Source organism: Cibotium barometz, chromosome 21 (assembly GCF_041138505.1).
Source record: "Cibotium barometz isolate CiBa-2024 chromosome 21, ASM4113850v1, whole genome shotgun sequence".
Taxonomy (NCBI): domain Eukaryota; kingdom Viridiplantae; phylum Streptophyta; class Polypodiopsida; order Cyatheales; family Cibotiaceae; genus Cibotium; species Cibotium barometz.
Window position 1 is genome coordinate 54,773,283 of NC_141066.1, and position 22,024 is coordinate 54,795,306.

The 22,024-nt window shown below is 43.9% G+C and overlaps 1 protein-coding gene and 1 long non-coding RNA gene across 5 annotated transcripts in view; both read right to left on the reverse strand.

The window, feature by feature from the left end:
• Window positions 1–22,024, reverse strand: part of LOC147627375 (Pseudouridine synthase family protein) — a 95,537-nt gene that overhangs the window by 18,547 nt on the left and 54,966 nt on the right. For all 4 annotated transcript variants that reach the window (XR_015268487.1, XR_015268488.1, XM_086816024.1 and 1 more), the window contains exons 7-13: window positions 14,976–15,055; window positions 14,652–14,714; window positions 14,459–14,546; window positions 14,272–14,375; window positions 13,200–13,302; window positions 12,515–12,588; window positions 6,047–6,111 (exon numbers count right to left, since the gene is read on the reverse strand). Coding sequence is in view for 2 of the 4 variants with exons in the window: in XM_086816024.1 (XP_086672150.1) it covers window positions 6,047–6,111; window positions 12,515–12,588; window positions 13,200–13,302; window positions 14,272–14,375; window positions 14,459–14,546; window positions 14,652–14,714; window positions 14,976–15,055 (577 nt within the window). In the remaining 2 variants the exon portion in view is untranslated. The remainder of the gene's footprint in view (window positions 1–6,046; window positions 6,112–12,514; window positions 12,589–13,199; window positions 13,303–14,271; window positions 14,376–14,458; window positions 14,547–14,651; window positions 14,715–14,975; window positions 15,056–22,024) is intronic.
• On the reverse strand, window positions 1,111–1,853 carry LOC147627376 (uncharacterized). The gene is made up of 3 exons (XR_015268489.1): window positions 1,806–1,853; window positions 1,250–1,336; window positions 1,111–1,134 (listed from the first exon to the last, which is right to left on the reverse strand). It is a non-coding gene; the product is annotated as an uncharacterized LOC147627376 (long non-coding RNA).

The following is a 22,024-nucleotide window of genomic DNA, read 5'->3' on the forward strand; positions in this document are numbered from 1 at the left end:
GACACAAAAGTATGGCGAGACTAAAATTTCCAGAATGCCGCAGCTGACACGAACCTTCTTCTCAGAGTGAAAAGATAAACTCTTATCACGTAAAAACATCATGAAAAGTCATCGATCTTCTAAAATTGTAGGCCATAAAAGAAAAAGTACAACTCAATTCAGATAATTGCGATTGACGATATGTATTTGGTTCTAAAATAAGAAACACTATTGCAAAAGCTGTTCGGCCTCTACTACATAAAGTGTGGACCTGCAACCATACACCTTAGTAATAAATGAAATTAAGTTATAAAAGGGATGTGTGGACACTTACCACCTGCAAACCCATAAGACACTGCTTTAGGCCCAAACAGGTAGTGCACATGTGCATCTGCAGGGTGCCTAGGTGTCCCCAGCTCCATAGACAATCGCAGGCAAAAATACCACGCATTATCCACACACACAAAAAATGTCACACAGAAAAGAAAGGGTCAAGCATACAGCACATATGCAGACATGTATGCGTAATGAAATTGTAAGCTTAGAAAATCACCCATCAGCGTTCTTGTACACAAAGGTTATCGCCTATAGCCTTCACTGTATACCCCGTGTACAGACCAGATATCCACCATGGATATCGCCTAGCCTTCTAAGTACACCACATGTGCCCGTAAGTCCAAAATGTCATGCCAGGTCATTGGACTCCATATAGGCACCACCCATATGATTTATACACATACCACATGCACACATGTCTAGAAGTTACGTTTGTGACATCCCCCCCAGCTTCTAATCAGATGCCTACAACTGAGAGAGATCCGGGCCAGAAGACACTCACAAGCATGTAGCATCCAGCCACACTCCTTGCATATCGACGAGGCACAAATAAGGTAATCACCAAGCCAAAAGACATTCACAAACATATAGCATGCCGACACAAACATGCCGACACACTGTTTGCATGTCCACAAGGCCTGCAGCAATTATGAACAATTGGCCACCAGCCACTCATATGATGTCTGACATCCCGCCATCACCTTCCAATGCTTCCAGTGCACAAAAGAACCATGACCCGTCGTCATAAGTTTCTAATAGCATCTGCCATCTAGCTATCGGCCATGAAGCCCACATGGACGTCTGCCATGCCTCATGTACCTGTTCATGATACATATCCAACTATTGTCACAAGCAAGCTGCATCATAAGCTTTCCAAAGCTTACTCTACCAGGCCATCAACATGGTAAGTTTGTAGAGAATTAACATGACATACATGGCAGCTCCATGCATATCCTATCTCTTTCTGAGATGATATACATAGCATTCTGACCTTAACTTGTTGGCATGGCTGACCAGATGCCTGCTTGTACACACAAGGAATTCACTGTTGCATGTATTATGATAGACATTCCATGCAATTCATGCCGTATTTACAACCTTTCAAGCCTTAAGCATCACCTGCTTTGCCAAAGAGGTGATAGTCCAAGTGGTAAAGTGTTTGCCTAGGACCGAAAGGTCTTGGGTTCAAACCCTGCTTGGACCCCTCGGCGGCACCTCTCATCCGCGCTCTCCATAAGCTTCCCTTTCGGCGTCGATCGTGTTCTGGCCGCCTTTCCCAAGAGGACTCCAGTGTAGCCCCTCCGCTCTCTGTGGTCGAGTGTGCTCGTCGCCCTCTTCAGAGGGCCGCGTAGATGGTCTTGTAGCTCACGACACCAGCGTGGCTGGGACGTTGAGCGAGTTGTAATGTTAACTATTAGTAGGATCTCTCTCCCAGAAAAAAAAAAAAGCATCACCTGCTTTTAACCATATAGAATTCTCACAATACTCACAATAAGATAGGCTGTCTACACAGCCTTTCGACCAAAAATGGAGCCCCTAACAGCCTCAATTATCACATGTTTCATGGCTGCAACAAAGTAGTTAATTAATGAAAAAATGTCAAATACCGCCTGACATGTCTAGTATCATGTCCCGAAAACCCATTCATAAAAAAATATGTTATGATAATAATTCGTCGATTGCCTCCACGAAGCAATACTAGTAAATATGCAAAAAGCTAAGCATGGTATTCCACTGGCATGGTACTCCCAGTGGTACTTGCATCTATAGAGTGCTCACAGCCTCTATGTACAAAGCTGATTTTCTTGATCCTAAAATCTTTCTTTGCTCCAAACAGGTGTGCCAAGGCATACCTCAAATCCCATGAGAGGAGCCACCAAAAATCTCTAATGGACCAGATACCCCTATATATACATAACTATATATACATAACAGAGTTTTCCAATTACGTGTCTTGCCTCCACCCCTTTACCCTCAAAGGTTGCATCTGCATTTATTTGCATACCCATGTATTCCACATTGAGATGGCACTAGCCATCTGAATAGAGATAAAGTTGTCAATCGATTCATCATCAAAAAGGAATAAGGGGAGCTGATATTGCCCCCATGCCTTACATATCATCCTATGATGGAGCGGGTTGCCCCGTGTTGCCTTGCACATCTGGAGACTGGCACCATATTTACATGAGGCTTTTCCATATTTACATAAGGCTTTTCCACATTAGCCTCTGCGTTCGTGGGATTCTCACAACACTTTACAACCGTGTGCTCTTTGCTGCCACATTTAAAACATTTCCCATCACGTATGTAAGCCTCTTTTTGCTGTTTGGACAGCCTAAAGTTAGGGTGGTTACCCCCCGTAGCTGGTCATCCTCTACACCTCATGCATCCTTGGGCACATTATTAGGTGGCTGTCCACCCTTTTTTTTGTCATTACCAGCCCTCTTTTTGCCCTTATTATGACTTGAAAATGGCTTATTTGCAGGCCATTTCATGTGCAAGATCTCTACTACCATGGCAAAATGTGTTCACTGCTGAATAGTTTGATTAGGGTACACTTCTAGACTCTCCTATATGATAGTACGCAGTCCTGACTTTATCTTTTCTCATCCTCTGAAATGTGCATAAAGAGAGCTACCTTGAGAAGAGTCTTATGTTAGTTGCAATACATGAGGAAACCGACTCTCCCTCATCCTGGGACAGCCAATCGCATTCCTTATGTACATCTTTAGCAAAGTTTGGCAGTAAAACTGGGCATAAAATTGAGTTTAGAATTCAGCCCATGTGTGGACAGCATTGCCATCCATAACTTTAGCAAGCCACCGATCACTTGTTGTATCCTTTAAGTGCATACCCACATGCCGCAGCATAGACTTCACCGAGAAGTCCTCATTGCAGAAAGCAATGACAAAAGCAAGTGCCTTAGTAGTGTACAGATTACCATTGGAAATTCAAAATTCACATCTTTATCTCCCAACTTGGACTCTCGAGGCTTTTCCCTATGGTGTGAATCTCTCCATGTTTCCCCATCATCTTCATGGCGATCATGTCGTGATCAAGCATTGCGACTACTCTTCTCCAGATCTCGAGTTACACCCCCAAATCGAGCAGAATAATCACAATGAGTACGGCCACGTCGGGATGGAGCATGGCGTGAGTGTGTAGAGGACTCCTCTACCCTGCTCTTCTCCTCGCTAAGCTGCGGAATGAGAAGGTAGATGGGGAGCGGACATGGCGCATGTAATCAATCTGGTGGGTAGAAGACTGACCACGGACATAAGAGTGCTCAAAGAATGAGTGTGTGATTTAAGAGGCCCTCCCAGATGCATTGCAGGGTTTGGCCAATCTTATGGATCGGGGCGCGCGCGTGCTCGGGGGGGGGGGGGGGGGGGGGTGATTGTGTTGGGTTTGTTGGGGGGTTGGGGATGTGGTTGTGGTTTGTGGTGGGGAGGGGAGGGAGGACATCGAGTACATGTTGGCTACTGAGCTAAACGAAGCAACCAGTCAGGCAGGGAAATACATCGCCAAGAAGGCAGATGTTATACACAATGCTGAATAATGTTATGGATGCCATGTTTCTCTTCTGGGAAGTAGTCGTCATGGACTTGTGGGCTTCCGATCAGCAAACTTATGTATCCCTTTTTTGATGTCGAAATAATATAGCGTTTTGGTTTTCAAAAAAACAATTGTCGTATTAGGGCATTCTTGACAAAAGCTAGTACGTGAATCACTAAGAATTCTTGTGTAGCCTAGCTGCAAGTATCACTTGGCCAAATAGCCCTTAGTCTTCAGGTCTTTACTGTATGTTAAACCCTCTATATTATCAGCAGATACCCTAATTTAAAAGGAAACAGCAACACTCACGGCAGTCTACATCACCATCGTTGAAAGGCAACACTTGGACTTGTGACATTGATTTTACATTGCTGACGTAACCTCCAACAGTGGCACCCACCAGCATTAAAGGCATAAACATTCTGTTTGATTCACCATGTTTCAGGTTCATACAAAAATTATTCCACCACAGCAATGTAAGGAGGAAAAGACCTTTTAAGAGACATGTTTTTTATGCCAAGATAAAGTGCATGGAAAAGTGTTTTCCCACATGATGCCAGCTTTATGTCTTGCATTCAGTCATGTGCCCAGACATGTAGCTTGCTTTTTATCAAGCAATATACAGCATGCATGACATGCCAGCAAGTATTGACGAGGTATCATGTCCTATATCTAGCCATGATCCATGCCATCTATCTATCAATGTTTCAAGCCATGTGCCTCTACAATGCCCTATCATCAACTAGCCATCGTGCAGGCTAAACATCTTGGTTCCTTGTCATGTGTTCAATGAGCCATCATGTGCAGGCTGAACCTCATGATTTATGATTTTGAAGATCCATGGGTTGTTATCGTCTACCGCACCATAGAGACCTTCCCAGTATCAATGGACATGGCGAGTATATCTACACTCATCAACTCCCCTATGCTGGACATCCTAGATGGATGAGGATGATACCACACCCACATGAGCTCCTTTGTATTGTATTAACATGTAGATATACCTTCCACATGGTCCACATGGTATCCACTTTGATTATGTTCATTTTCTTTTGCTTCCATCACTATGTTATTTCATGAAACTACTGTAACACTTTTTGGTCTCATAGAGACCCTTTGGTCTTTCATAGACATTTAATGTAACTTTGTTTCTTTTCTCTCCCATGCGATAGATCCACCGAAGTATGTAATCAGCTAAAACAAAGCGATTATATGCAGTGCGAGCTGCAAACTCAGCTTAGGTAATGTGATGCAGGATGGAGGGTTTACTGCGGATAAGATGCACCAGCGTCATAATCTAGTCTTTCTATTTGGCTCAACTCTATCTGACGGAGGCTTCACAGCCCAAAAGGGTGCACCATACACTAATATTGGTCTGACAAAGGGATCAAACCAGAGTGCCTTTGTTTGAACCTGCTTAAAATGGGCTTAAATGCTGTTGCATGAGGTGGGCCAATGGCACAAAACCTCTGCCCCCATCTGTGATGTGTCAGAAGACACCATATCACTAGCTTTTTGGTATAATTAGCTAGTCAAATGAAACTAATAGGTGTGTTGAGTGCAGTACTCCATAAAATTTCCAGCAATAGTTCCAAAGGTAGAAAGCAGTTACATTGTTCTTTCACAAACACAGCCAGGCCAAAGGCAATCATAAACATCACCAAAAAAACGACTTGGCATCCCACCACCACCCACTTCCTCTATCATCATATATAAGCAAAATACCAATTTTATGGCATGCATCTGCATTGTCTTTGAGAACCTCGAGAGGCTTTATGACCCCGCCCTCATCACCAAACAAAAAGCGTCAAGGGCTCCAGGTGTGTTAGCATGTTGCTGCTAACCCGAAGTCGACACGGAGCATGAGGCTGAGGTCAATCCAGGAGGAACGAACACACTCTGCTGGGGGAGTTGCCATCCCCATGGCAGGGCCCTGCTATCTGCATTCTGCTATGCTGCTGATCACCTCCTAGTGACAGTGATGTGAGGCATGTTCATGTCTCACTCTGTCACTGGTGCCTGGCTAGCCACCATCATAACAGTCACGGCCACTAAATTTTATCCTACTCCATGTAAACCCGAAAAAAAAAAACTTTATCAAATGAATGATAATGTCACTTGATTGACTATACACTTGGGTTTCACTTCACATGAATAATCGTTACAGCCCACTTACCATATAGATTTATCCTTCTGCTAGCAGCATGATTCCATAAGTAACTCTGATAACTATGCACATACCTGTGAATTCCACCACACAACAAGTCTCATGAAGATTTCAGGTTATTTGACAACTTACGAACCAAACATAACAATCAACTTATTGATTTCCTTCAACAGTGCTTTGCTATCATGTTCAGAACACTCAACAAGAGAACACATATGAACTGGCCTAAGAAAATATATGGCTTAAGATGCTAAGGAGCCTGTTGCTATCATGTTCAGAACACTTATATCTTGAGGAGGGTTGACTTCAGATGACTAACTCCTAGCTCCTAGTTGCAATTGAATCTGGAAAAGGAATGAGCACACTGTAAATGATTGTATACTCCATGCATATAGCTTTGCATTCTCCTAGTAGTAGAGCTCCATCCCCTCCACCACTCATTGTACTTATTGCACACCCAGATTCAGCTTTTTAGTTCAGTACTTTTTCATTTTATTGGGATGACAGAGGATACCCCATACAAGTACACCGATTTGTCTCATAGGCCGAGTTCGGTCTTTTGGAAGACGTTAATAAAATCTTTCTTTTTCTTTCTTTCTTTCTTTCTCTCTCGCTTGGTGCATAGGAGGGCTGGACTGCAAGCGCTCATGGCTGCGTGCTCTTCTCCTGGGTGGCCAGGGGGCTGGTTTCTCTGGACATAAAGGCAGACAGGGGCTGGTTTTTCATGAACATAGACATCATGTCGATGGCATTCAACTGATGGGACTTTCACCTTCTCTCTGCTTTGGTTCGGGACTGTTTTGAGATCAATTCGAGGACAGTTTATGGGCTGTTTTTGGTTGGCTGCAAATTCAGCCATGTGCTTGGGTTTCCGGCTGCAAGTACAGGTCAATTGAAAGTGTTTCTTGGCATGGGAGTGATGCAAGCTTGCATGGCTGCGTGCTCATGGAGCAGATTGTTTTCTTCCTGCTAGAAAGGAACAGAGGGACCTACAGTCATGGGCATCTCTATGTTTCCAGATGTTTCATGAGGGAACAGGTAACTAGATGTATGCCGTTGTTGGCACTGTTGTTGAATGGTGCCATGAATGGTTCTGTATGGAAACAGGACAAAAGTTTCAAAGGGAAACAAGCCTAAGGGTTTCATGTGGAAACAGGTCGTAAGTTTCTCGAGGAAACATGTATTTGGGTTTCTCTAGGAGATAGGTCACATGCAGGCAGAAGGTACAGGAATGGACACATGTTTAGTACAGCCTTGCTACTGATTGGACAAGGGACAGGGAATCCATGACAGAGATGGATAGTACCCTTGGAAGGTAGAGAGGGTTGGTACAAGTGTGTCGATTGTATGGTATGCTGTGCTGTGGTGCGAGTTCTCTTTTGAGAGACAGTTTGGGAGTCTGTGTTGTGATGCAGAAGCACTGGATGTGTCAGGGTGTGATGCTATTCATAGGGTGAGAGGCTATGGATGGTTGTGGCAACCCTGATCATGGGAGAAAGCTTTTGTATGAAGGACTCAATGTGAGAGTCTTTTGATGCGAACAATGGCTGGATTTCTTTGTGGATGCCGAGTGGATATGAAGCCATGACGCAGGGTCTTTGTAGGCTTCAAGAGTTCTACTGTGATGGCTGAGTTTCCAGCCTTATCGTAGTCAAAGCTCTTATATTCAATTAAAGAAATACCGCAAGGGACGCCACTGCAATTTGGGGCCAATCGGTGTCCGTGTACTGTTTGCAGGAGCACTCTAGCTCCCCCTGTTTATTTTCCTTTTCTAGGTCCTCGATGGTGTTGAAGTGTTTTGTGTGCAAGTTTGTTTTTGCACCGCCCTTTGGTTTTGTCTGAAGACCGAGACAAGTTTACAGATAGTATGGTTGATCATCTTACGAAGATCCAGGATCTTCGGGAGCATCTGCTCAATATTGATGAGGTCATTTCTAAAAAGGAGCTGAGTTCCAGGACGCTATCATCTTTGCCAGAAACCTACTTGAACTTCCACACATTGCTCACTCTATCTATGGAGGAAAACCCAGAACCAATCTTGTTTGAAGAGTTGGTTGGTTTGTTACTACAGGAGGAGCCAAATCGGAAGAACAAATCTTCCAGCATGCGTGGCAGTGATGGGACTTTTGTTGCCCAAGACAAAGGCAAGGCAAAAGCCAAACACAGTTTTCAACCAAAGGCTGATTCACGACAGTCTTCACAGAAGACTAAAAATGATGCAAGCAAGCCCAAGAAAAAGGGAAAATGTCACTATTGTAAGAAGCCAGGTCATTACTTGAATGAGTGCAAGAAAAAGGCTTCCAAAGGAGAAGAAAAAGGAAAGCCATATGGCTGTAGATTCTTCTTCATCACCTGCAAGGAAAGACGATGCATCAGTAAATCTTGTGCAGGATGAGTGGACTTTCTTTACTTGCAGTTATGATGCATTGTTGGAGCATATGTCTCTGAGTGTTAATAAAAGACACAACACATGGCACTTTGACAATGGTGCTTCTAAACACATTACCTCACTGAGGGATTTGTTTAAGAAGCTTATGGCTGCCCTTGAAGGCAAGCGGGTAACATGTGCAAACAATTCTTTTTTTTTTTTTTCCGAGAAAAGATCCTTTCATTAGTTATATAAAAGACACCCGTAGGGCTACAAAAGACTCTCTCTTGCTCATAAGAAAACAGAGCAGAGATCCAAGCAAGGCAGCTAGGGAGACTCTCCCTAGGTGCAGAAAAGTACAAATATCAGTACAAAAAACTGAGGGGCTATATCATACAACGGGAGGGGGGGAAAGCCAAACAGGTGGCTTGTAGTGCCAACGGGGGGAACCCGCGTGTAGGGTATAGAAGGGGCCGCTGCGCCAAGTGGTGTGAAAGGCCTGGCGCCGTAGGATCGCCTCATCCGAGTCGCCCCGGATGCGGTCATAGTGTCCTCGCAGGGTGTGGATCAACTCCTGCCAAATCCCCCGAACAGTCTCTGCTGGTGGCTCCCATGTGCAAACAATTCTTCTTATGCACTTCAGGGTATTGGTGAGGTTATCCTCACAACAGCAAATGGTGCAGAATTATGTCTTCTAGATGTATTGTATGTGCCAGGGATTAAGAAGAACTTGATGTCTGTCTCCTCTTTTACTAAAAGAGGATATGCAGTGAACTTTGAGGACGACAAATGCACAGTGAAAGATGGTGAAGGTAGCTATGCATGTATACAAACAAGTTGCAAAGAACAGACCCTCCGTACAGATCGAGGGAGGGAATACATGTCCGGTGCTTTCAAAGCTTTTATGGCAGAAAAAGGCATAAAGCATCAATGCACGATGCCATATTCTCCTCAGCAAAATGGTGTTGCTGAGAGAAAGAACGGGTCTTTGATGGAAATGGCTAGATGCATGGTTAAAGGCAAAGGCTTGCCTCACAAATTCTGGATGGAGGCAATTGCCAATAATGTGTACTACACATGTGTTGAATAGATGCCCTACCAAAGCATTGAAAACCATAACGCCATATGAGGCCTGGCACGAAAGGAAACCTAAAGTTGATCACTTCAGAGTTTTTGGATGTATAGCTTATGCACGTGTACCTCAGCAATTGACAAGTAAGCTTGATGACAAAGCAACTAAGTGCATATTTGTGGGTTATGGCAGTGGTAGTAAAGGCTACCATCTCTTTAATCCTTCAACACACAGGATTTTGGACGGCAGAGATGTTGTATTTGCTGAAAATTCAGACCAGCCATTGGCTGAATTTTTTGGGCAACCACCTTCGGGCCCACTTAACATGTTTGAAGGACTTCTCTCGTTGGGAATTGATAGCTGTGCCTCGTTGGCTGCTCTGTACTTTATAGGAGAGCAAGCTTTCAGCTCCACTTGGTAGCAAGACTCGGGCTGGTTCACGTAACGCAAGAGAACACGCAGATGTTGCTTGCATGAATACACTTTGTGATGCAGATGAATCAAATTCATTTGAAGAGGCTCATGAGGATGAGCATTAGATGCAAGCCAGCGAAATGAGATGGATTCTATCCATAAAAATAGCACATGGGATTTGGTAGACTTGCCTGCTAGCAAGAAGCCCATTGGCACAAAGTGGGTTTACAAGTTGAAAAGAAAGTCTGATGGTACCATTGATAGGTACAAGGCCAGGCTAGTGGCCAAAGGATATGCCCAGCAAAAAGGCATTGATTATGATAAGACTTTCGCAGGGCCTCATCAATTATGTATTCTCAGGAACAGGCGTACCTATTCAGGTCATGTGCCTCCCCACTTTGGGTGAGGATGATGTACCGGTCTTCTACTCCATTCAGGATAGCTAGCTCTTGGAGAGAAGTGTTGAGCAAGATATCATTGAGGGTCTGGTGGTCTGGCCGGTGAGAGTGGTGGGCAAGGCACGAAAGCACATTTATATTGATCCATCTCAAGGGATGATAACGGACTCTGAGACGCCTACATTTGATTTGGTGATATTGTTTGATTGACAAAGTCAGGTCCGCAAATCAGTTTTAAAGGGAATGAAAGAGAAATGATCATACGGGTTACCCAAGGAGTAGGTTGGTAGTGTCTTCTTCAGGACATGCCAGAGTCAGGCTACGTACCTCCGGCACAGAGGTTGGACATGTAAGAATATGGCACAGCGGAAACAGACACAACAAGAGAAAGTACACTAGACAATGCAATAGAGAGAATGGAGACTCGAGAGAATTTTAAAATTCTAATTATACCAAACAAGAGATAGATACAATATGATGGTGTTGTCCACCCGTGCGCTCTAGTGTAGAGCTTAGATGGCGATCTAGACAGACTCTGGATGGAGGGTGTACTGAGAGTATAGGGAATATATGCTCACAAGCATTGGATGCCTTTGCTTGTCCCAACTATGTTCATTTATAGTGCTACAGGTAGTGCAGTGAACGCATCCAAGACGTGGGCGGCTACGCTACATTGACGCGGCTCACCACCTGCGTATTCATAATGCGTCTCCACCGACCGCCACCCACTAATGATGAACTTAGTATCCAAGGAAATATTCTCCGGACCCCAACTAACGCTTGTATCCTCATTATCTCCTAACCATCAACGGTCACAACTACAATCCCTTCCAACATCTAAGCTGCTGTTCCCACTAAAGATATGTGCACAAATGGCTTCTCCTCATAATGGGGCCGTACAAATGTGCACCACATATCAATGTGAGATACACGCTGAGAGGTGCGCATTGAACATATACTAACAGGACACTACATGGGAGATTATTGCTAGCATCACAGCGTGGCACATCTAGAAGGCTAGATGCACTCATGCCATGGAGGGCACTTTGATTTATGATACCCAATGCATTTGCAGGATCTGGTGTGATATTATCCACACGCTCACGGCCACTTAGGCTAGGATCTAGTGATCTTCGAGAGCGGCAAAGAGAAAACATGGCCAATTTATGAGAGAATGAGATCATCGCATTTTCTTCACTCGATCTCATATGGGGCCTTGCTGGCAGCACAAGGCACCCAATTGGTTGAGATTTCCCCCTTGCTTGGTCTGAAATCTTCCTTTTTTGTTTTTTTTTTTTTTATCATACTTAAAAGAAGTCTTTTCCGAGAAAAAAAAATCATTATCTATGAATCTTCAAAAAACGATTGCACCCACCAGCAACCAGGCAATGTATAATGACATCTGAATGCATGTTGCCAATTGCCACGACAAAGTTCAATCAAAGCCACTCATGTAAAGAGGACTTCATGGGGGTGTACACTCACAACTACTTTGCTAGCCTAGGTGAGATGGAGAAGAAAGAAACAAGTGTTGACATCTGAGAACTACTACTAATCAGGGAGGATTGATATATCAGCTGAATAATTCGATTGAGGATAATTGATCATCATGCACAATTAAGAGTAAAAACTTCAAACTACAAGATAAATTGCATTGGATACCCTCTCTCCAACTGTCAGTGCAAGCACATTACTATGTAGCCAAAGGACTTGACCACAAGCCTAGTGTGAACTGAAGCTTTTCTTCATACAAAGCTCTTCATGAACCTTTTCTAGGTTGTCCTCTATAGCACCACCCTCAAACTTATTCATTGCCAGTAACTTTATACAAATAAGCTTAGTACATTCAACCATATACACACAAGTTATGCTCCCCCCTTTTTTCATACAGAATAACAAGATCATATTTCTAAGATGCCCCTCGATGTAGTATCCTAGACTGCTCCATACACAAACCCTACACCCCCAGCTACATGATTGTGATGGATTGGTTTGGCCCCTGCCAGCTCCTACAGCTTCAAGATGCAAAGAGCCTAATGGGAACTCCCACTGCAGATGCCAGAAACAAAACATGTATACACTCCTCTCATGGCATACCTGGTTTTCTTATCCTCCCTTATACAACATGTTCAGGTGATCCCGAATTTGCAAGAAATATGTTACTTTTCAAAATCTTTCAAAGCAATAAAAAATAAGTTAATAACATTAAATATAGGCAGGCGTACATCATCCGCATAGTCCTCGGGATGCTGTTGATAGCCTGTAAATAATTGCCTGGAGATTTCCTCAAGCCTGTCAACTGCCAGAAAGGGGTAAAATGCATAAAGCAGCTTGCTAGTTTCCATTTCGTAGTAGGTTCCATTTATGTTTTGTGGTTTGTTTGCTTGTTTTTTGTGCTCCATTTCGTAGTAAGTTCTAGATATGCTGAGGTTTGTTTGCTCATTTTTTTGTGTTGGGGTGTGTGCACGCACGCACGTCAACTGCCAGAAAGGGGTAAAAACAAATGCATAAACCAGCTTGCAAGTTTCCATTTCATAGTAAGTTTTTTATATATACTGTTTTTTAGTTTGTTTTTTTGTGTAGATGTGTGCGTGCGTGCGTGCGTCTGTGTGCGCACTGCACACATAGATGTCAGGATTCAAACACATGCCCTTCCAGGCAGCATTGCACATTTCTATTTTACGCCCCAACCACAAATTCTTTTTAAAAGAAGGCAGTGAAAGACTCCACCCTTTTTGAAGTTTAAGGGCTTTATAGACAAAAACCCGCCCATGAAAAAGGTGAATCTCAGCAGCCCGTCCCTTGTGGCTGGGCAATCTCACCCAATTTAGTGCAATTTCCATGAATTGTTTCAGACCTAAATTCAAGGTACATATAAACGCAGATAAAAACTTTGAGATTTTTCCTTACAACTGCCCTTTCCGTAACAAATTGCCGAGGCATACGGAGCAATGTTCCATCAGCGTCCTTTGTTTTCAAAAAATAATCTCGAGCTTCCATTACATCCTGCCTCTGTGTAGCATGTATTAAGGACTCGGTTTTGAATTAGAGTATCTTCTTTTAAAGATTCATGTTCACTTAATGTGGTTGGCAGCAATTAAAAAAATAGAATCTAGAACTAGGTCATAGGGAGTAGGGACATGCTCTTTGGAAGGACATGCCTTAAGTGGAGGAGGAGCTTCCATTCCCTCCATAATTAGCAAGAAAGCCTTCATCAATTCATCAGTTTGACCAATACCTGGCACTCCCTACCCTGCACCACTAGGCCTACAAAGGAGGTAAACCACTGAAACAACAAAGAGCTCTTCGTGCCACAACAGGCTAAGCCATTGCCGAGATAGTGCACCCTGCTCCTAACGCACTCGTAAAACTGTTCAAGACCTTGAATCACCTTCTACATCTGTCCATCAGTCCAGTGTTTTGATATCCAACTCCATCAATCTTGCTTGTCTAGCATTCATCACCAGTTTGGGGCCAGATGTATTTTAAACTCTGAGGATACCTCCACTTGCTTCTTGCCTTCACCAGTTTGGGGAAGATGTATTTTCAACTCTGAGGATAGCTCCACTTGCTTCTTTGGGGAAGATGTATTTTCAACTCTGAGGATATCTCCACTCCTTCACCTGCATGCTTGCTCCTTTTCGTCCCAGATCCATGCTCTCATAGGAGAGCAGTGTTTGCCTCCAGATAGTGCATCTGCATCCTTGGCAACGCATCCTACATTCAACCCCTTCTCTCTTTAACTGGCCATCATTCCCCCATAATACCAGGGATGGCCTCATGGATATGTTCATCTCATTTAGTCTAGTCCCTAGACCTGGAAATGTCCACATTTATATACCAGAGTTATCTTATGTGTTAATATAAATTTTCAACATCCTTATGATATTCAGACCAACAAACTCATGTCATCTATGCATGCCAACCTCAAAGCCTAGGCAGCATGCAATGTCAAGTCATTACGAGAATCGAGCAAAGGATATCTCCTTCCCGTGGCTGCAAAATCAAGTTTACAGCAGCCTCCCACTCTCCTCGAAGCAAGGCAGCTCCTATGGTGAAAGTAGGCACCAAACTGGTTCCAAATCGCTGCACATGTACTTAACACATTTAGGTGGCTTCACAAGCTACAAACAATCAGGGCTTAACATGCACACAATAAACTCTCAGACCTGCAATCCAAAATAGTTGATAAATCCACTTTTTTCAAGTGAGAATGCAGCTTCCTTGATGACCTCGTCACTTTCTGCTACAACGCCACTGTGAAAGATACCCACCTTTTAGGTCAAAAAACACTCAAGGAAAGTAAAAGCATTATGCACAGAAAATTATACCCTGACAATCTAGACTATAAAAATCCATTACCGTAATGTTATGGTGAATCGGTTTCCGGAGAGCTGTCCAAGAACAAGGGCCCTATCAACATAACTGTAGAGGACCAAGCAAAGACATAACCTTAGCATAATCTACAAGTTCATGGTACGAAATAGGGAGCCGAGAGGGCGAGGCCAGTGAGTGAGATGGCTGATTTGATAAGAAGCCCTAGCCATTAGTTCATGCAATTTAAGGTGGGTCCAAAAGGAAGTTTAACCTTAGGGGAAATGAAATGAAAAAAGGTGATGTAACACATGGTAATAAGATGGTTTCAGGGAAGAGAGAGAATTAGAGACAGCATCTTAAAGAGCTCACCAAAAGTCGCCCACTTTGATACCATACAATCTCTTGTTCAGAGCAGCTAATTTTGAAGCTGTCTGCTTAAAAGCAGTTACCTGCATTTAGATACAGTTACCAACATGAATATATATGCAGTTACCTGCATTTAGATACAGTTACCAACATGAATATATGCAGTTACCTGCATTTGGATACAGGACCAACATGAGTATATGCAAAGACATTAGATAGCAAGGCATTATAGCATTCTATAGGGATGCAAAATGAGATCCCAAACCCTCAAAAGCTTTACCCTGATAGAGAGAGTTAGCGGTCAAGCATTAAAAATCTCAATAGGAGTTCAAACTTCAAACTCTTTACCTATTGGGCATCTATTGAATACATCATGGTAAGCTCCGACATGACCAATGATTCCATCCTTGTCTCTTGATGTGAAAAAAAACTGTCCTACATTCTTGCATAGCCTTGGAACTGTCTCGGGGGCACTCTCAATAACCACAGAAAGAAAACCTGCCCTACATTCTTGCATGAGCTATCTTGGGAGGCACCCTGAATAACCAGAGGCTGTGTATGAGGTCTATCAACATTGTACGGACTTGCTAGGGATGTGGCAAAAGCCCTCCATGGTCTTGCAGCATTGAGCCTGCCAAACCTGCAGGCTGTGAGGATATATTGATCAGCTCCCAATAGGAGTCCCGTGGCTTGGAAGTAGCCACAGTGTTGTGGTGTCACATGCACCCTGCACTGGAGTGCTATGTGACACATTGGATACATCAGTGCAACATGTATATGGTAGGATTACCTTTTTTACGAATATTTTGTCACATGCCAAGACCCCATTGCGAGCCCCAATCCAGGACATGTCAGGCACGAGCTACGTAGGTCAGTCTCCACAGCCATAGAGAGTCTGCATGTGTCAGTCCTCTTACCCACTCGGAGAATTCATCAAATAGGTTCATGTAGAAGTCAACCTTAGCTTTAGAAAGTGCATTAGCAAGCATGTAGAGGCTAGATGCATGTTAAGCATGCCTATGGGCCAGCCCATGGCCATAGGACCAGTGGGCAGCATGTGTCCAGCCTGAGAAGCAAATAGGCTTCTATAGGCCAGCATCAGAACTGGCTAGGGCAGCAGGTCATGAAGGGTTGCAGTCAGCCAGCATTGGCAAGGCACAAAGGATAATAATGCTTCAGTGTAGCATTAAATGCTATTAACTAGCATTTTCTTTGTCCATAAAACAGGCCAACAGCTTCTAAGCCCACCGACCGGCAGCATGAAGTCATATAAATACAAGCACTCAATTCTCAGCATAAATCATCGGCAAGAAAGCGGACCAAAGTGAGACAAGTGGCCTCACACTTGTTAGAAAGTGGATCAAAGTGAGACAAGTGGCCTCACACTTGTCACTTCAACTATTGTGTGGCTCTCCACTTGTCATTGTAACCTTCTCTTGCCATTTTAGCTCATGGGAGGCCCAAATCTATAAATTGGAGCCCTCTCTCTTCATTAAAAAGGGCTCTCTTGCTGCACACTAGCCTCTACCACCATTACAAGCTGCCCTAATGATGGCTACTCTTTCTCTCTCTCTCTTGAAGGTTGCCCATGAAGAATACCGGCTGTTGGGGACTGTTTTGGAGGCTTCCGTCGCGAAGAAATACTGAAGGCAAGGGTATTTTATCATTTATTATGATTTCTAGCCATTGTACTTGTTGTAACAACCCTTGTAACTGCTGTACCAGCCACTATACTGGCTGTACCAATCCTTGCACTTGTTGTACATACTGTACCAGCCATTGTACCAACTGTACCAACCACTGTACCTGCTGTACCAACCACTGTACCTGCTGTACAAGCCATTGTACTTGTTGTATCGGCTGAATGGAGTGTTGTACTTGCTGTACCAGCTCTATTGCATGAAGACACGCGGTTTTTGGGAAAGAATCAGTACCCACATGGAGGTATATGGATTATATTATTGGCTCGGCATTTCTACAGCCTATGTTCCGGCTTGGTTGCCTCGTGTTGGGCTGTGTTATGGCATTTGTATATGGATAATCCGGCATCTCCCGTGGGGTGAATAAGGCCCTCAAAGCTTGTACATGAAATTATTCTCCTTGGGTGATAAAATACTCCAAGGGGGGGGTCGGTCCATTCCGGCCCCTATGCGATGTCACATGTGCAAGCTCCATTTTCAGCATTTGTGGAGATTTTGTCCAGCTTTTATGTTTTATGCAAAGTGATGATGGATATGTGTTAAGGCTGTGGCCATGTTTAAATGTTTTAATATACTTTGATGGTATCGACAAGTAAGGTCCTAGTCCCCCGGGCACCCACGAGTTACATTGGTGTATCAGAGCATAGGCTTTCTTGGAAGCGGAGGCTTCCTTCTATCAATAAGGAAGAGAAAAGATCTCAAGTAGGGACCACACTTACCATCATTGCCGTTAAGCATGGCCAGCCACTTCATAGCTTATGAAGCAAGAGCATGAGCAGTAGACAGCTTGTTGATCTAAGGATTTATGAATTCACAAAATTTTATCTTGGAAGTATGGATTGGCTTTATGTACACATGTTTAGCACTCTTTCCATATGGATATTGTGGATTATATTATCAAGCTTACAAGCAAGCTATATGGAGATATATCTCGGGATATGTTAAGGATATGGTGAGGAGATATTTCTTTTGGCTTCATGACCAACCTGGCAAAGAAAAGCTAAGTATACTTTGAGTTTGCAAAGTTGGTGCTTTTGCTATTTACTATGAAGTGTTTTTGATGTTCACTAATCCTTGTATAGCCATGCAAGGAGAAAGGTGGTGTTGTTTGCCTTGAGATGGTTTCAGGGAAACATTGTTTATGACTCTCTTTATTGGGATGGATTATATCTATGGAGATTTCTTTCTTGGACGAGATTTATATAGATATTGGGCTTCACAAGCAATTTCTATGGACGAATCTGTCCCAGTTTATAGAGAAGAAATATTTGGATATCTCATGGATATGATGCTTTTATGGATAAAAGTCCACCTCTACTCCAAGGTGTGTGGTCAGCACGGAGCATGTGGTAAGAGTTATGGTATATAGGTCTATGGATTCCTGGACTTCTTTTCTAGGGATTTGGATCCATCCTCAAGTTAATGGATTATGTTTATGACTCCCTTTTACTGGGATGGATTATTCTTTTTGGCTCCCTTTATTTGGGATGCATTGGACTTATGGAACTCATGGTTCACATACCCTGTGTAGGGTTCTCTTGTCCTACGTGCTCTCTTGAAGATTGTTTCTACCATGTGTTGGTGGAACAATAGAGAGCAGATGGAAGGGAACATGGGCACTTTAGAGGGTAGTGTCAAGCACGACATACCCTGTGTAGTGTTCTCTTGTCCTACGTGCTCTCTTGAAGATTGTTTCTACCATGTGTTGGTGGAACAATAGAGAGCAGATGGAAGGGAACATGGGCACTTCAGAGGGTAGTGTCAAGCACAACATACCATGTGTAGTGTTCTCTTGTCCCACGTGCTCTCTTGAAGATTGTTTCTACCATGTATGGGTGGAAAAATAGAGAGCAGATGGAAGGGAACATGGGCAATTGAGAGGGCAGTGTGAGTTGGTGGCCGAAATGCCTACAAACTATTGGTGGCCAAAATGCCTATAAACTATGTGTAGCAGAAATGCTCATGAAACACCAGGCTATCTATGCCTGCGAGTGATTGTTTTATCTTTTTACTTGAGCCCACCTCTCATCCAAGGTGTGTGGTCAGAGTACCAACACGGAGTGCAAGTGGTAAAGTGGACATGACGCCTGGTTGGCACGGGACTTGTGTCTATGCCACAGGTCATGTGGACCAATGCTTTGTTGACAGGAGTGTCTCGCCCATTTATTTGGGACATGGATTATGATATCTGGACTTATGGGAATGATTTGTCTCGCCCATTTACTTGGGACATGATTATGATATCTGGACTTATGGGACTATTTTGTCTCGCCCATTTATTTGGGACATGGATTTTTTTTTTCAGCCATATTAGAATCACTATCTCCCCATATAGAGGCCAAGAGGTTCATAACTTCATTGTTCATCTCACCATGCATGTGGATTCATGTTGGGATTGTGAGAGGGCAATTCAATGAACACTCCACCATATACGTGAATTCGTGTTGCGATTGTGGAGTGAGTGTTTCATTGTTTCCACACCATGCTTGTTGATCAGAGTTGGGATTGTATGGGAGAACATGGGAACTGTTGGGATTGGGAGAAAGAATTGCCAGAACTATGGAGAACCAACTTTTCTGTCATCATGGTTACTGTTGTACTCACTGTCACTTTTGTACTCCCCCATATTCATGTATTCATGTATCCATGTACTCATGTACCCCATTTTGACTAGTAGCATTACCTTCCCACTCTCCCTAGTTGCTGCTTCCGGATGCTCCCTACTAATGTATTGTAGGACTAGATACTTACCTTCAGTTCTTTCTTTTCTTTTCCTGACAGTGTATCAGATGTCACATGGTTGTAACTTTGGTCTCATAGGTCACTTTGGCCTTTTGAAGACGTTAATATAACATTTCATTTCATTTCATTTCTCTCTCTCAAAGTGGAATTACATAAACTCATAGGTATGAAGAAGGCTTTGCTGCCCGTTACGAGGTTCAACCTATTGCATGCTACATTGGTATCAGAGTTGCAAGTTGTAACCCAGCTTGGCTACCCTAAAGTGAGAGCATTCCGTGAATGGTAAAATTGCAGTCGCGAAAAACCACCCAAGCCTCCACAATGTCAGGAGAGACATCGTCAAAAGCTACAAAGAAGATATGGAAGGAAAAATCTTCATAGAAGACACAACCACTACAAAAACGCTTCTGCAAAGCAATGAAGACTTCACCTTGGAGCAAAACAAATTGTTGAGGTAACAGATAGAGGCCAAAGAAGAAGAAGCGGCCAAAGAAAAAAAAAAAGCTGAGGAGGCTGAAAAAGCCAAAGAAGTAAAAGAGCTCTCAGAATTGGAAAGACTTTTCCTCATCATGGAGAGACAGAGACAACCAAAAGCTTAAGGAGCACATACAGCAACTCCAAATTCAACTCGAAAGAGTGGAGATGGAAAAAAAACTAGCAGAATTAGAATTATAGGCAACCTTGGCCCAACAAGAGACACCTAAAGAACAAAATTCCTCAATGGAACAATGGTGTCGATAGATGACTGAAAAGGAAGAGCGAGACCGTGAAGCAAGACTGGCCAAACAACTAGCAAAGAAAGCCAACTACCATACCAAAGAGGAGCGATTGCAAGCGGAGCTCGAAGCAAAGACGAACCATGAGCGACAGGCCCAAGAAGACTTGAGGGACCGATTCCACCACACACTCCGGACTCTGATAACTTCTTTCCACCCTTCTCAATCCTCCACGACCCTAGCTATAGCCTCAACAACAGTTATCCGTGCCTCACCGAACTTCACCAAGTACAACGGCAAGTGCGACCATTCGGTTGTGACTCAGTTTATTCACCACTATATTGCCCACTTTCCTCTTTGAAAAATCACAGAAACCCAAGACAAAGCCCATTTGGCGGCTCCACACCTCACGGGTGATACAATTACTTGGTGGCGACATTGGTCCCGTTTGCACACAAATTCCTACACGGGCTTACCGGACTATGATTGGGACACTTGTGTCAGCTTTGAAGACCAGGTTTCTACCTCCACAGTACATGACAAATCTTGAAGATGAGTTCTACAAACTCACCAAGAACGTTTCCCTTGTGCTCACCTACTCCAACAAGGTGATCACATCAGCTCAACAGTTGGGGAAATCCAAGGAGGAGAAGCTCACGCAGTTCACTCAGGGATTGGATCCAAACATTTGGTCACCCATTCGAAATTTTGAACCTCAGACATATGGTAAGGCTTTGACTCTTGCACAGAATCATGAGATGATGCTCAATGGAGACAAGCCCAAGACCGCTCCTGTTGGGGATTAGGGTTTAAGAGAAACAAAGGCGCACACACACACCGAGATGGTACACAACAGCAAGCTCTCAAGAGAAAGAAAGAAAGAAAGAAAGATATATTAACATCTGCAAAAGGCCAAAATTGGCCTATGAGACAAACAAGTAGTACAATGATGTTCCTCCAGTCATCAAGAGGAAAATGTGGAGTGAGAATAAAATGTACAAGTATGACAACACAACCATAGGGGACTCAATGGTGGTGTACAAACGAGAGGGTGTGGATGGAGTACTAGGGCTACTAATGCATCTCTATATGCTGAAGGGGTGATACAAGTATGATATGTTATCTACTCCTAACTCCATCCAGTCCCATAGTCTGGGTACAATATGTCATACATCCGATCTGAGGATGCCGTAAATGTCTGGAACATGCGTCCTGGATCAGAGCGAAAATGTGCCAGCTGCTCCTGCTGGTGTCAAGACCGGATGGCCGCGATCTCTCTGTGGTGTAGCCGTGGTGTCTGGTAGCCGGCTAGTCCGGGTCGTCGCCTAGCTCGAATCTCCTCCGCTCGCTGAGATGTCACTCCCAATGTGTTGGGCCACAGCCACTGGCGCCTGATCCGGGATTCTTGCAGTACACCGGTGGGCAGATTCGCAGCCGTTCGGATGGGGACTACTCTCCATCCAAGCCGCTTGCGAAGGCCCGCCGTACGGCTGAGACAGCATCCTCCTCAGCAGGGCATCCATGAGGATCATCTCATGGAATGTACAGGGCCTTGGCGGAGCACACTTTATACGCTATCGAGGTTGCTTGAGGCAGGAGCTTCAGAGATGCCTGGTTGGTGGCAGCATTGACATTTTGATGATGCAGGAGCACCATTTGGGTGAGAGCAGGATCCGGAGATATGGTTCGGTGATGCCTGGTAGATGGGACACTTTTTGGTCTGCAGGGTTTGGTCCTTTGGGTGGACAGGGAGGAGTATGCATGGTTATTGCAGATGTATGGCGGCAAGCCATTGTGGATCGAGGGATCATTGTGCCTGGTAGAGCACAGTATGTCATTCTGAGGATGCATGATGAGCTATTGGGTGTGCTCAACATCTATGCGCCCAATCATG